Raw genomic sequence first — 16,595 nt, forward strand, 5'->3', positions numbered from 1 at the left:
CTAGTCACACTATAGCAAAGAGTTTTGATAAGTTATTGATCTTAATATTTTATCAACAAAAAGAAAAGAGTTGAATGTTGTTAAACCATCTCAATATCAATTGCGTTTCTAAAAAAAAGACAAATACTTCCTAAAGTTCAATTATAGTTTTCCTGTTTCTATTTGTACATTATATCTATATTCTATAAATTTGACATATTTCCTCATTGTGAGTCAATTGTTAGTTATGGTGAAAATCTTTGTTTGGGGGATTCTGTTCGTTGTGTATCCCGTTGTAATTTTTGGGAAAAAAGATAATAGCCTCACTTTTTGGTAAGTTCAATTCATTTTAAACAATGATTGCGATGTTTATTGACCTTTGTTTTTCGATCAGATATAACTGAAAGACAGTACGACGAGCTGTATAAGAATCCAAGATGCATAGTACTACCCCGCATGAGCAACTTGGCAAAAATTATCAACTGTCAACAGAAGAAATGAAAAATACGATATAACTTTTAGGCGATGGCGAAGCATGTGATAATACCAAAGTTTAAATTAAAGACTATATCTGTCAACCAATTAAAGAGAAAAATAATGAATGAGTTCAATATTACTAAATAACGTTACTGAATATATAGGTATTAATTTGATGTTAGTCTATCGCCAATACAATGTACTTAATCTATTTTGTCTTAGTACTTTTAAATGGAGACCACCATAGTTCTCCATAAACAATAGGATCTGGAACCGAGCTTCAAACCTTAAAAAAATAAGGAGTGTTTTTTTTTCTGGTACAACACACCATGTAAGTCTAATTCAATAGACGAAAAAAAGACAAGGACTGAAAAAGCAAACCAAAATCTAAAATATTCATTAAAAACAGAATACTGTCTTGGAGGCATAACACACAATTAACACATGATGCGGTCATTGTTCCTTCAGTTTGCTCAAAACAAAATAGAGATTTGACAAAAGTAAGTCATACTTATTTACTTCTTTCCTATATACAGTATATAAATATAAACAAATACAGTATAAGAGAGCATGCTTTAAGAATGTATGAACCATACATTAATATAATGAGCGTAACTAAATGTTAAATGTAGAGAAAGGTGATGTGGTGATAACGATTTTGTAACAAAGAAAAAAAAAACACACACAAAATATTTACTTCATTTACAAGTCATACAATAAGAAATCTTTCTAACTATTTTGTGTACTGAAAAACATGCTGAAAAATACAAATGTTCTCCTCATGCTTCCACATAGTAAAATGTTTGCATTTAGTGGGTAAATATCTCATGGATATCTTAAATTATCAAGTGTAAGTCTCGTTTGACAGAGCTATCTGCCCTTTAAATGTTCATTTTCAGTAAATTTCAATGAACTATAACTCAATTTACCAAACTCATATGGACTACCTTTCTACCTTAAATTGATCCTGATGGTGCAAATATTCAAAATACACTTTCAATTTTTTTTTTCATACCAAGTTTCATGCACTGCCTGCTTCTTACAGATATTGATACTTAAAAATACATATAAAGGATAATGAAAAACGTAGTGGTCAACACCTCCAATTCTAGTACCACATCTGCATAGTTGATCTGTGAAAGATGAAAATAGTCAGGTCATCAGTATAATTTAATTTATTAGGTTTCTAGACCCGTATGAAAAATATTTTCAAAAATTGGTACAATGGATGGATCCTTAGTCTTAGTTTAAATTGACTTAAATTTGGATAATAAATCTATCTTTCTTATTTAAAATGTCGAGGTGGTTCCATCTCTTTATATTAGCTGGGAGGAAATATTCCCTTGTAACAATGTACAGTAGGGCATTATACACATACTTCCTGAGGAATGCAAAAATTCAAACGATCGATATAAATTGATTCAGTACATGAGTACTTTGATTTCAAATTGGAAACTACCTCCAGGGGAAAAAAACCTTATTCGGCAGTAATTTAAGGCAAACAATATCACTAAGTCAAGTGTAGAATTATTATAATATATATTTTAAAGGTTCTTTAAAGCTTTTAATAAAAAATAAAGTTAAAGTACAAAAAATACCAGTTTTATATATTGAAAATTTCGATATGCTGCACACGTGTTTCAAAGAGTAACCTCTCATCAGCAGCATTAAAATCAAATATGTAGGAAGATCATAATCAAAATATTAGTTGTAAGCTATATATATGTAAGCTATGAAGTACATAGCATACTGAAACACACACGCATTACATGATACATTTGAAGGTACAAATGTCAGTGATTAGTTTTATTTTTGCATAGCTTTTATTAGTATTACTCTCATTTGTCTGTATATGTTAAAAAAGGGTAATTATGTAACTTTCGCATTAAAACACTATATCAGAGGTCATTATAGAATACTGTTTAAACTTTAAAATGAGAATTGACCATTTTCAATGATAATAGGAAACTATTTTTGTAGCTCAATGTTGCAAACCCTTTTTGTTGTATAGATTGTTTATATTTTTAAACAGTAAAATTTTAGTTTAACATGATTGTGGATTGTTATAGTTGAGGTTCACTTTTAAGCTTGTAAAAAACAAGTGTATGGAGTTTTAACCCCCTCACGCCTTAAAATATTGAAGTAAAATGATTTAAACTCCCCTCACCAGATTTTTAAATCATATTAGTTTATGGTGAACAAAAAACTCTCCAATTCAAACACATTTTATACACATTAAAGGAAATCTCAAGTAATCCCTAATTCATAAGCTTAGAAGATGCTGTTGGAATCAAATATACTGTATTTACTCATTTGCATTACATTATGAATAATAAATAATGTTACAAATAAAAAGGACAAGTTGAAAATTAGAGTTATCTTTCTTGCATTAAAAAGATCTGAGTGAGATGATGTAAATAAACTTGTTGCAAATATACATGAAGATATACAACAATAAATTTAAAAAGTATATATATCAAGAGTTAAAATTTTGCCATTTGTAATGTTTGCACATGTTCGTCTAGTTTTATTAAAGAGGTTAAATTAAAAAAATATATTATGATATCATCTATAGATATTCATGATTTTGTTCTAGTCACACTATAGCAACGAGTTTTGATAAGTTATTGATCTTAATATTTTATCAACAAAAAAGAAAAGAGTTGAAAATCGAAGTAGAAACCCATCGAAAAAGTTTGATTTGTATGGTATCACGTGATGTTAAACCATCTCAATATCAATTGCGTTTTAAAAAAAAGACAAATACTTCCTAAAGTTCAATTATAGTTTTCCTGTTTCTATTTGTACATTATATCTATATTCTATAAATTTGCCGTGAAGGTCGTGCCCCGAGTCAACGTAACCCCTCCCCCTGGAACATTTCTGGCTACGGGCATGCCTTTCTCTAGGATATATCACCCTCGACGTCACGATTTATCTCCCTCGACGTCATGATATATCACCCTCGCTCGGATAACACCCTCAACGTCACGATAGATCACACTCTCATATTCAGTATAATAAACTGCCTGTAGTAGAGGGTGTTAAGCATCGTATCACACTCTGTAAATATATCACTTTCGACTTCGTCTCGGGTGATGCATTTACCTTCTGTGATACTACAGCGTAACACCCTCTACTACATGCAGTATGTGTATAATGTGAAATTAAAGGAAACTAGCCTCTTTCATCTATATGTATATCACAATATTTTGAAGGAACTCCAATTCATAAAAATAAAGAAACAGATTGGCTAGAAGAGGGCACAATAAGTTCCAAATGGAATGCCGATTCTTTGTTGAAAAATTGTCTTTTCCAAAAGTGATAGACATGTTGTCGAGGGGAAACTCATGCATATTGATCATCCGGTGCTGGGTGTAGCAACTTTTTGTCTTTTTGTTTAGTTTAATTAGTTTAAACAAAAGTTGACCAAAAGTTACGGGAACATCTTAGAGCAGGCTATCGAATGGAACTCAAACCTCTATTTATGCTTCGTCGACTTTGAAAAAGTATTTGACAGTGTCCATCGTGAAACCTTATGGACAATTATGAAGGTGTATGGTATACCAGAATAAATGATAGAAATGGTTAAGATCATGTATGAAGACAAATGTTCAGTTGTTGATGGCACAGGTATATATGAATGGTTTGACTTCAAGTCAGGAGTCAAGCAGGGGTGCAACATGTCAGGTTTATTGTTCCTTCTAATCATAGACTGGATCATGAGACAAACAACCAAAGATAACAACACTGGCATTCGATGGAAAATGACAACAAAGCTAGATGATTTAGACTTTCCAGACGACAATGCCCTTCTTTCTAGCACGAAAGATCAAATGCAACAAAAAGTAGAAAACCTGAACAGACATGCAACAACTGGGCTAAAAATTAATGCAGCAAAAACCAAATCTATGCGCCTTAACGTCAAGAACGATCAACCCATCATGATTGCTGGAAAGGAGGTAGAGGACGTGAACAACTTTGTCTACCTTGGTGCAACAGTCAGCAGCACGGGAGGTACAAATGAGGACATTCTTAGGAGATTGGGCGTGCACGAACAGCATTTTATAAGCTCAGTAAAATATGGAACAGTGGCCAAATGAGCAGAAAGACCAAGATCAAACTGTTTCAATCAAACGTGATCTCCATCTTTTTATACGGCTGTGAAACATGGAAAATGACCAAAGGAGGTGACAAACTACTGGACACATTCCAACACAAATGTCTAAGTTACATATACAAGATCTACTGGCCTCAAAAGATAAGTAATGAAAATCTTAGGGAACAAGCAAAAGTGGAAACAATCAGTCAACAAATAAAGACCAGAAGATGGAAATGGTTGGGCCATGTATTACGAATGAACAACAACTCGCACCAAAGAATTGCGTTGACATGGACACCAGAAGGACGAAGAAAAAGAGGAAGGCCAAAAGAAACCTGGCGGAGAACCATAGAGAGAGAAAGACATAATATGGGATTAGGAATGTGGACAGAGGCAGCAAGATCAGCTCAAAATCGTGAAGGATGGAGAACACTCGTTTACAGGAGAAAAGGAATTAAGAAGACAGAAGAATTATATCTATATGCTCAAAATTGTAAGCAAGGGATTGGACTCAACTTATAACAACATTATGGAGGTCTCCTCCCATGAAAACTATGATTACAAATTAGAGGTTCCAGAGAGCCTGAATCAATCACCTTGAAATTGAAAGCATGTGGTTATACATTATACATTGTATCACCTGCTTAAATGGCTACTGGTGGCAATCTTGTTTAATCAAGTGAAACCACTTTTTATCAGATATTTAAGTTATCCCTTTTATTATTAAGTTAAGTCTCTATTGACTTAGTAAAGTTATACAAGTAGGCAAAATGTGTTTCCCAATAGGATTTTAATAGCAACTTTGGTTGGCCGCGGCCATCTGCTAAGCGACTGAGCCACACAAAATATTACTCGTTTGTAGAAAACATTGAGTTCATTAGCCCTATTAAGTTTCGAGACACTGGCACAAGTGGTGTCAGAGGAGTAGATATTTAAAACCTAGCCAATCAGAAGCTTCAATGGTTAGGCGGCCTTCTTGTTTAATCAAATGGAACCAAAATTTTTTCAGAAGTTGAAGTTGACCCTTTTATTATTTTTGTTAAGTTTGGGCAACTTTGGCAAAATTTACGGAAGCGGAGGCAAAGTGATGGCAAATGTTTGGTCCAGGTAAGCTAAAATGCATAATGACGGTAATAAGACATGAGCAAGAATATTAATAATAGAGAATAAGAATAGGCAATACAAATTAACATGAAAGAAATGAAACTAAAACAAAGAAATTGAATAAAGGAGAATCTGGAAAAAGGGGTTGGTTTTGAAATAATAATCAATGTCTTCCGTAAGGTTTGGTTAGCAATGTTTTTTGGAAATTAAAATGTATTAACCGTATTTCAGGTCATGCTGCTATAATCTCTAGATCTAGATTCATCACATCTTCGATTGTAGAGTAAGATTGTGCGGAGTATGATAGCGATGTGACGGACATCCACTAAAAAATCTGGTAAAAATGATCAGGTCATCACGAATATCAAAGTTTTATCAGTAAACCTGTATGCCAAACTCGTTCATAAAGCATTAGATACATCACAGAAAACAAAAAGAAGATATATTTCTTTCTTCGAGAGTCATTGTTATTTTATGATAAATTTCTATTAGATGGTGATCGGTAGAATGGCATGGGATAACTACTTGTACAGCTATTGAACAACAAATGATTAAACATGTGCTTAATTAAATATAATCTTTTCAAAAACCTGCCAACAGATGATATAAGTGAGATAGATCTTTAGTCTGAAATTTCGAGTAACACTCGCCTTTTGAAAAGTGGCATCACAGTCGCAGTTTTCAACAGTTCAGGGAATTGGGCTGTCGGAAGGGACAAATTAAAAAGCAAAGATAACGGAAAACAAATTTTATCTTGTATTTCTAAGCATGGGGTGACTGATTGAATCGGGTCCTAGGGCTTTTTTTAAAGAAATGACAAATATATCAATAGATGCGTTCGTTCGCTGTTCCAAATCAAGTGTTCGAAAACAAGTATCATTAACTGTAGATATAGAACAAAAATAAATATTGAGTAGGCACGCTTCCTCGAATTCACCAGATACCGTTTTCCTTTTTCTATTGACAAATTCCAGAAATTTCACTAGTATCTTTTGTGAACTTCATTTTGTATTTATTAATATAGACATCCTATTTGTTTTGGGTTTTAATTTGTGGAATCTATTGCGCTTTCTTTTTTTCTCTACGTAACACTGAGTTGAACCATATCTTTAAGTTTGGGCGAATTGTTACCTCTTTTCTAGGAACAGTCCTACATAATATCTTAGTACTTTTGGGTAAAATTGGAGTTATTGGAATTCTTGATTGTTTCTCAGTCAAATGCAGCTATCAGATTTTGAAAGTTTTGATAGTCCCGTACAAGTCTCTTATACGAAATTTGCGTTTTCAAAGAAATATGTAAGAATACAATTGTAGCTTCGTGATTGTTGTATTGTCTATCGACTCAAATTATATGGGAATCAGAGACAACCAAGTCGTCCGTAAACAAAAAGTATCAAGCAAGGTCTGGCTGTTATTAATTACCTTAGTGGGATCAGTTATTGTATTGGTCAAATTGTACAGATTCATTATATAATTAAGTTTATAGTTTAGTTCAGCAATCAACAATTAGATCTCCTGTTATAATTACTCTTGACGATGAATATAATGTCCTTTCGATGGACTGTCGGCTATATTTGGATGACGCTAAAATACATACCAATATTTTTTTCTTTTTATTATATGGATGTGTGAAGTATGGGGATGTGTGAAGTATGGGGATTGTGAAGTATGGGGATGTGTGAAGTATGGGAATGGTGAAGTATGGGGATATAAAAATTTCAAAAGCAATATAATAAGTTGATTTGAAATTTTGTGAGCGAATATTGAATGTAAGGAATACCACACCTAATTTTGCTGTTAATTTGGAGCTTGGTAGATTTTCTCTCGAGTAAAAATAAGAATGGTGTCATATTGGAATGAACTCTTGAATAATGATAAAAAAATTAGTGGTTTATTGTATAGACTTATGTCTATGTTAAGTGATCGATTCAAGTTTGAAAGGCTCAACAGTATCAAATCTTTATTGGAAAATACTGGTCTTGGTTACATATTTTTGAACCAAACAGATATGATCCATACGAACGTGTATTTGAAACAAGTTTTATTAGATCAGTGATCAGTTTCTTTCAAATTGGAACAGCTCTATCTCTGATTCCTCTAAAGGGACTATTTTATAGAACATTCAAAAGGGAATTTGGTGTCGAAAAATACTTACTCTGATTAAATTTTGACAATAGGATATGGTTAACAAAATTTAAAGTTTCCAATTTACATTTACGTATACATGTAGAAATAGAAATAGAAAGGTGGAAAAAATAAATGTATTCCACAACCTTATGTGGAAACGGTATTGGTGATGGATTTCATTTGCTATTTGTTTGTCAGCATGAAGTCGTCGTATATTATCAAAATAAGCTATTACCAAATTATGATATAAAAAATCCAAGTCTCTCTTTAAGTTTCTTGACATTTTGCAAGGTGGAGGTTTATAACATACTAGCAATTTTTATTAAGAAAGTTGGTATTATACACATACTGCCTGTAGTAGAGGGTGTTATGCTGTAGTATCACACTAAGTAAATATATCAGACAAGACGAGGTCGAGGGTGATATATTTACTTAGTGTGATACGATGCATAACACCCTCTACTACAGGCAGTATGTGTTATATTATACTGAATACGAGAGTGTGATCTATCGTGACGTCGAGGGTGATGTATACTAGAAGAGGGTGATATATTGTAACGTTGATGTTTGTTTGTTGGGGTTTAACGTCCGAGCAGCAATATTTCAGCTATATTCAGACAATGAACATGGAATGGATGATAAAATGAACATGAAATGAAAAAAGAAAGGATGGGTCACAAGGATAATAGGGTCCACAAATTTTGATTGTCACTGGAAAAAAAGGGGGATGGGTAAGGTCGGGCAATTTAGCCTCCTGTGGCGGAGCGCAAAGGTTCCTTCTCCTATCGAATACCACAGCAGGGTTCTTTAACGTGCGAGGAACGTGGCATCTTTCCAAACACGGTGCACCACTATGGTTTGCGGTCAGGTTTTCCGTATTATAGCCTGACAACCCCAGCATGTAACACGCCAGGGGTACCCCATTCCACCACCTGGGGCACACATCCCAGTTGCTCTGTGGGCAGAGCGCCCTAGCCCCCGGGTAGGTTTCTGAGCACTATTTAGTCGCCTTATACGACAAGCTTAGCGCTGCTGCAGGCCTATTCTTTTAACACCCGAACCTGCACAGGGCCTTGAGGGTGTTATCCTAGCGAGGGTGATATATCATGACGTATATCCTAGACGAACTGACAGAAAGTAAAGACAAAACGACATAATGTAAAGATCTTCCTACATAACGTAAATACAAAATGACCACATGTAATTATAAAACCACAACAAGTAATATAAAATTGACAACACATAAACAAATGTGTATCTCATCAGACAGTTTAGGCGTTCCATAGAAAAAAGTTACCAACACTAGGACTTTTACGCCAAAAAGTTATTTATATACATAGATTGTGGGTATATCTTCGCTCGACACCTCTTCTTAAGGCGATTACGTGCAATTGATTTAGTGTGTCACGTGATTGAATTGAATCAGGGTTGAAGACCTGGGGAAAGGGAGGTAATCCAAATTGAAAGGATTTTGGTCACGATAGCAATTGGATGATTCCTAATATGCTTTAAAGTGATATTGATGTAAAAGGGAAATAACGCATAGAAAGGGTTCAACTTCTAGAACAAAGATGCCAACCCCAGTAACTCTGCTCTTTTGAAAAATTGATTAAATGTTTCAAATGGGTATATTGAGGAATGTATTTGTATAAGGTGGGAAAACATTTGGAATGATGCCATCTACTACAAATCAAGATTTTTTTTAGATAAAATATTCAAATTGAAATATGAAAATAAACACTGTGATGAGACAGTACAGCTTACCAATAACCTTACCAGTTTTATAACTCCTTTATCTTTTAGAGTAGAAAAAATATACTTTTTTTTAAAATAATTCCTTATAAGACTTCAATATTTCTGCTTTCATTACCGACCCGTGCAGGTCCGGGTGTCAAAAGAATAGGCCTGCAGCAGCGAGGCTAAGCTTATCGTAAAAGGCGACTAAATAGTGCTCAGAACCTAAGCCGGGGCTAGGGCGCTCTGCCCACAGAGCAACTGGGTTGTGTGCCCCAGTTGGTGGAATGGGGTACCCCTGGTGTGTTACATGCTGGGGTTGTCAGGCTATTATACCGAAAACCTGACCGCAAACCATAGTGATGCACCGTGTTGGGATAGATGCTCGTATGTTAAAGAACCCTACTGTGGTATTCTCCAGGAGTAGGAACCATAGGTTTCCGCCATAGGAGGCTAAATTGACCGACCCTACCCACCTCTCCCTATTTCCAGTGGCAATCAAAATTTGTCGACCCCATTATGCTTGGGTCCCATCCCATTTTTTCATTCCATCACCATTTCATGTTCATTTTATCATCCACTTCATATGCATCGCCTGAATATAGCTGAAATATTGCTGCTCGGACGTTAAACTCCAACAAACAAACAAACAAGTTTTCATTACCTTTAGACTTCCCATTACCGAATCTGTCGCCAAAGAATGTTCTCGGATTCTTTTTTCAGTATAAGCCTATCTTACCCCACTGGGTCAAAAAGCCAAGATTTTTCCCTTAAAAGTCACATAAATTCGTCTCGAAGTGTTATTTCTCAACAAAAACGTTTCAAATTTGGTTTAATTCAATAGATAATTAAATTTTCTACAAAAAAAAAATAGTTTTTTAGCATTTTCAAAAAAATGTTAAAAATCTGACCCCTACCCCTAGAGAACTGCTCAGTATCAAAGAGAATTCTCATTCACAGCATACTGACACGTTAGAACTCATATTTTAGGCATTCATACTTAAGGAATTTTTCAGAATTTCAGAATTTCTTTTATATCACTCGTTATTGTCATAATTTTTAAAATATCATAATTCAAACAAGTTTACCGTGATGCGGTACATTGACATAGCGTCTTAGTTTTCCAATTAACCCAAGTAATAAATATTTGAAATTTCCAAAGTCAAGTTAGGTGGAAAATTGCCACCCCTACCCATGAAAAAAATATCTCAACATTAACTAAAAATAGACATGTTGGGTACTATTGTTTTAATTTTCGATGTATCATTTCAGGCGCGTTTTTTTTTTCAGTTTCAATGTGACAAAATTGAATTTTTCATAAAAGAGGAAATTCGTAATTTCATATCTTCTTCATTTTTACCTGTAATTGGCAAAATCCCAAATTTGCATTTTTCGATAAAATTCTGACTATGAAAATCGTCAAAATTCATTGAAAGATCCCCAGAAGTATAGATTGTGATAATACTAAACACAAAATACCAAATAAGCCATTTTTTCCTGCAGCATAAAAACTCCAGGTGTTTTGACATGAAAAAATCGGTCAATATAAGGCATTTTTCGGTGGGGTAGGGGTACATTTTTTTATTTTACCCTAAAACCCTTAGTATTACCGCCATTTTCTTGGTACCATTGTAAATTTGAGACATTGGGCAACAGGATAATACCTCTTTGTTTTGTTTGTTAACAAATGCTGTCCCAGGAAGACTTTAACGCTCAAACAATTGGGTCACAAAATAATCTTGACTATTTGACCCAGTAGGGTACAAATATATTAGGTTTGTATTGAAAAAAAAATCCGAGAATAGTCTTCGGCGGCAAATTGAGTCGGTAATGGGAGGTATTGAGGGACCTAAAAATAACCATGTAGTTGATGAGTAGGGGTGCAAAGTGGACCCGCACAGCCCATAGGCTACGTGGGTTATTATGTTTTACTCCAGCTTTCAGAAAGGATGAGTTGACCTTTCCGATAATAATGTCGACATGTCAACATAAGATTCTCAACAACCTGATTTCACGACGACAGTGGGGATTAATATCTCGACCCAAGGACGAGATTCTGAGATATGCTATGTCGACTTGTCGAGAAAATTTAAAGATGTCCACTTGACTGAATAATTTTTTTATTTAGTCGACATAAAATGTCGTTAAGTCGATTTTTTTAAAGATTTTTAAGTGGACTTGTTGTGATAGTTATGTCAATATACTGACATAATTATCTTGACAGCTCAACTTGTCGATGGCAGAAATAAGCGTTCATTGTAACCAAACATTACGGGGAACATCGCAACACGATGGCATGAGGAAAACATATGTAGAAACCGACAATGTTACTGAATAAGGACAGCAATTGATGGGAACTACATCTGTCCTTTCTTCTTTAATTAAAACATCCTGCCATCGGATTTCCAAAAAGTCATTAATTAGGTGGTGGTTATACAGTTTGCTTGGTTTTGGCAAGGTTTTAAATATAGATGGATTGGAATCTCGCGCACATTTATATAATACGTTTATAAATATGTTGCGTGGGGAGATTAACAGCGAGAATACCCATAATGCATTTCTTTGATGCTGAACGTGCCTTGTTATTGTCTTCTATAAAAATCCTTGGTTCTGATAAGATCGTCTGTAATAATGGTTTTATCAGGATTGTTTTTGAGGTTCTTTTATGACATTTTCTGACTTGGTGTCACCCTTACCTCTAGCATCTAACATGTTGAAGCCACCGCAAGTGTGAAGTTTTGGGATATTGTAAGTCGTTTATTTACATAAAAGAAGTTTGACCTACCGAAAATCAAGCGATGAAAACATTTGAAATGAAGATAATTCAAATAATTTGATCAAAGTCCTCTCAAGAATCAATCGGAGATCGGCGGAATATAAGGTTCAAATGGAGACAGTAAATACCAAAGTGACCAGCCATTTTGAATTAGGTCACTAATTTTACGAAAACAATATATTTTTGACAAAACGAATTTAAAGTTGGTAATGGCAATTCATTGGTTAATTTAATATTTTTCACTCTACTACAATTCCTTTACAAAACAAGTCTTGACATCTACCTCCTCGTCATTATACAGACTTGTTGCCATCATTTTGGATATTGGTTTCCACAGACTCTTTAACCAGTTAGTGTAAAAGGTCAAGATGAAGAAAAACGATCATTTCTTCCACTACCGTATGTCAACAAAGGTATAGATGCAATTAATTTGGCTAACATGATCCATTACAAAAACGTAACCAATAAAATTCCCCCATATTTCAAGGACAAATCAATACCGATTATTACATATTCCTTTACTTCATCTATCGCATCCAAAATTTTCAATTATAAAAGGCTATTGCAGAACCTCGAGATTGAGGACCTTCAAAGCTAAACCACCTGACTTTTCTTGCAAAAACTCTCCATTCAAATATGGTCCTTCCGGTCACGTAGTTACGTGAAATTTAAGCACCATCGAAAACGATCTCTGCGTAAGGTCCTTTCTAAAGGTGCCAAGTACTGTGAACCACGCTTCATATATTGGAATTACAACTTAAAAGTTCTTATGGATGCCGTGGAGGACTATGCAAGAAAATGGATAAAACGAGAACAAGAAGACATTTATTCTCTGTCAGAGTGGTTACAGGCCGCGAAGTCCTTAATTTTGAAACGAATGAAACTTTTAAGTAGATCAATGAGTATAAATGCTACATCAGTTTTCAAAGACCCGGATGCAGCAAAAACATTGTCTATACACATGAATAAATATGTTGTCCTACCAGCAGACAAAGCCCAAAACAACATTATTTTTGTATGCAAAACGTATCACATCCAATGTTTATTATCAGAGGTAGACGTACAAAATAATAACATTGATAAGACCTATACTGCCACTACACTCTTCAAAGAAGAGATGGTGGAACACCATAAATCTGTGCTATCATCTTTTGGCCTCTCTACCAAAGACGATGATCGGGATTTACCGTCTATGTACTGGATTCCTACACTCCAAAAGAATCCAAACAAACAACGTTAGATAGCTGGATCTGCAAAATGTACCACCAAATCTCTTTCAAAACTTTTAACTTCTATACTCACAGCTGTCAAAAAGGATCTTGTACTACTTGTTACTACCGTAGTGATATTGATTCAATATGGATCATGAACAATTCGAGAGATCTGTTGGAGACCCTCATTTCAAGATTATTATCAGAATATAATAGCATTGAAACCTATGATTTGTCAACATTTTATACTTCTAGTCCCTATACTCAGTTAAAATCCCGACTTAAAAACTTCCAAACTTCCAAATATACCGAAGATGTTCTAAAAATGCTTGACAACATATTTGTCCAGTCTGGTAGACGCGTTTTTCAACAAACGGTCGGCATCCCAATGGTAACAAATTGTGCTTCTCTACTTGCTGACCTATTCCGTCACTCTCATGAGGCTGACTTTATAGCTGATCTGATCCGAAAAGAACATCGTTTAGCTAGATCCGCTATATTGATGTATTATCATTAAACAATCCTAGTTTCGGGGATTTATTACATGGCATCTACCCCCAAATACTTTCAAATAAAGGATACTGCAGACACTGTGTAGTCAGCCTCATATCTTGATCTATACTTAGAGATCGATGGTATAGCAAAACTACTGACCAAACTTTACGACAAACGTGATGACTTTTCATTCAAATTTGTCAACTTTCCTTTCATCTGTGGTAACATCCCTTCAACACCTGCGTATGGATTTTTCATATCACAACAAAGACGTTTTGCCAGAGCTTGCAGACTACGCAGAATTCTTACAACTTGGCTTCTAGAACAAAGTAATGGTGCTACAAGATTGAAGTCGTCACTATAGAAGTTTTATGGTTGTCATGAACTCGTGGATTGTTTCGGTGTATCCATCTGTTACATGAAAACTGATTTGTTCAAGGTGTCACTATTTTCCTTTCCTCTTTCGTCTACTCCGGTTGACTTTTTATGAAGCACTCGGTGAGCGTTTCTACAACCAGAGGACGCTTACCATGCCGGTGCACTTGGTCCATAATCCCATTGTTTAGTTGAGTTCAAGTTGCTCATTTATTTTTGTTACTTTGTATGTATTATTTCTTCTTATTTAAAATCTTTTGATGAGCCTTGAAAATATTCATCTTATATTACCAATAGTGCCTGCTGCAGTGATGGATCTGTTGTAGTGTAGTTTGCGGATTTTGAATATCAAGGCTCTGTTCTGTAAATCATGTACATTTTTTATTGTTTGATATTGAACATTTTTCCTTATTTTCTTTTGTGTTTATGTTAAATGGTCAAAAAAAGCTTTCAATTTCGGCGACCAGTATTATTTTGAGGATTATGGTTTTTTTAATAACCCGGGGACTGTTAGACTCTTGTTAAGTGTTATAGCATTTGACAACTTTACTGTACTATGATTCTATTTGTAAACGTCGTATCAATGTGAAAACATCAGTTGGCTGTTTTCCATTAAATGATGGTAATAAAACAATGTGAGTAATTGTAGTCAATACATGCTGCAAGGCAGGCGATAGCTGGCGTCAAAGTCAGTGAATGATCATGAACATTATCATCAAAGATCATATCTTGTAAAGGGTAGGTTGCAGCCTTCCTGAGTAGATGGAATAATCATTTGCAGTGTTAATTGTAACTAAAAAAGCACGCTACACCTAGATACAAATATGTTGGTAGAGATTCCTCATGCTTTGTAAAAAAAAAACGATTCCAAATCATCTTCCAAATATAAAAGATGTTTTTAAAATGCTAGAATTTTTTATCGACAACATACATTTATATGTCAAGTGTGGTGGACACAATTTTCAACAAACGGTTGGCATTCCTTTGGGGACAAATCTTTACTTGCCGACATATTTCTTCACTCTTATGAGGCTGTCTATAGCTGATCTGTTCAAAAAGAAGGAAAATCGTTCAGCTAGATCCTTTAGTCTCAGTTTCCGCTATATAGATGACGTTTTATGATAATCACTAAACACTCCTTGTTTCGGAAATTTTGTACATCGCATCTTCCCCAAAGAATTTGAAATAAAGGATGCTACAAACACTATGAACTCAGCCTCATATCTGGACCTAAACTTTGAAATCGATGTTAAATGAAATAGTATTGACTAAACTATGAAAAACCCGATGACTCTTCTTTCCGTATTGTCAACTCTCCTTCCATCTGTGGCAACATCCCTTCAGAACCACAGTATGGAGTTTTCATATCATAAATTATACGTTATGCCAAAGCTTGCCGTAACTACGCATACTTTTTGCACCGTGATAGACTTCTTACAATTAGGCTTCTGGAACAGGGTTATGTTGCTAGAAGATTGAAGACATCAAAACAAAAGTTTTACGGACGTCACCATCAACTCGTGGATCACTACGGTGTTTCCATTTGCACCAAGAGAATTGATTTGTATAACGTTTCATAGTTTTCCTTTCCTCTTCTTTCGACTAAGACTTTTTGAGCAACTCGGCGGCTGTTATTAGAAACGCAGCGGACTCTTACCGTACCTGGTCCATGCTCTCAGTTTTTAGTGGAGTCCGAGTTGCTTATTTACTTTATTGCTTTGTATGCATTGATTTGGTTGTTTTGTGTTCATTTTTGGTTGTGTCTTCTGTTTCTTTGAAATATTCTATCCAGGACCTCGACTGATATCATGTTGTAATTACATTCTTTGAAATATACTTTTAGTGAAGTATTAAATGTATGTTTTTTTCTGTTTCCAAAACTTATCAAAATGTCTGCAATGCAGCAGACGAAAACGGGTGTTTGGGTAATTCTAATCTCACGTGACAATAAGCGAACATGATAGCGAGCAAGCGAGAGCGGATGGCTCTACGTCTATACTGCATGTGCGAGATTGATGTGAACAAACTGGATATGTCGCAGGGAATATTAAAAATAACATCTAGTTACCAATTTTTAAAAAAAAATAAAATGATTTCTTGAACGTCTAAGAATCTAACTTTTAATAATAGCAAAAGAGGATTGGAAGTACCTTCAATAAGTTGCATTGCTATCAATTGCGTTCATTTTACTTTGGCCCCCAAATTAGTTCCGAAG

At 34.7% G+C, this 16,595-nt stretch overlaps 1 protein-coding gene across 2 annotated transcripts in view; it reads left to right on the plus strand.

Annotated features, from left to right (window-relative positions):
• The first annotated feature begins 203 nt into the window (after positions 1-203).
• LOC148624194 (uncharacterized) overlaps positions 204-16,595 on the plus strand; it is a 41,041-nt gene continuing 24,649 nt past the window's right edge. For both annotated transcript variants that reach the window (XM_088566759.1, XM_088566758.1), the window contains exon 1: positions 204-312. In XM_088566759.1, the coding sequence (XP_088422885.1) occupies positions 227-312 (86 nt within the window). In that variant the 5' untranslated portion in view covers positions 204-226. The remainder of the gene's footprint in view (positions 313-16,595) is intronic.

This window comes from Perna viridis, chromosome 2, assembly GCF_037379345.1.
Source record: "Perna viridis isolate PV_CMFRI_1.1 ecotype Kerala chromosome 2, ASM3737934v1, whole genome shotgun sequence".
Taxonomy (NCBI): domain Eukaryota; kingdom Metazoa; phylum Mollusca; class Bivalvia; order Mytilida; family Mytilidae; genus Perna; species Perna viridis.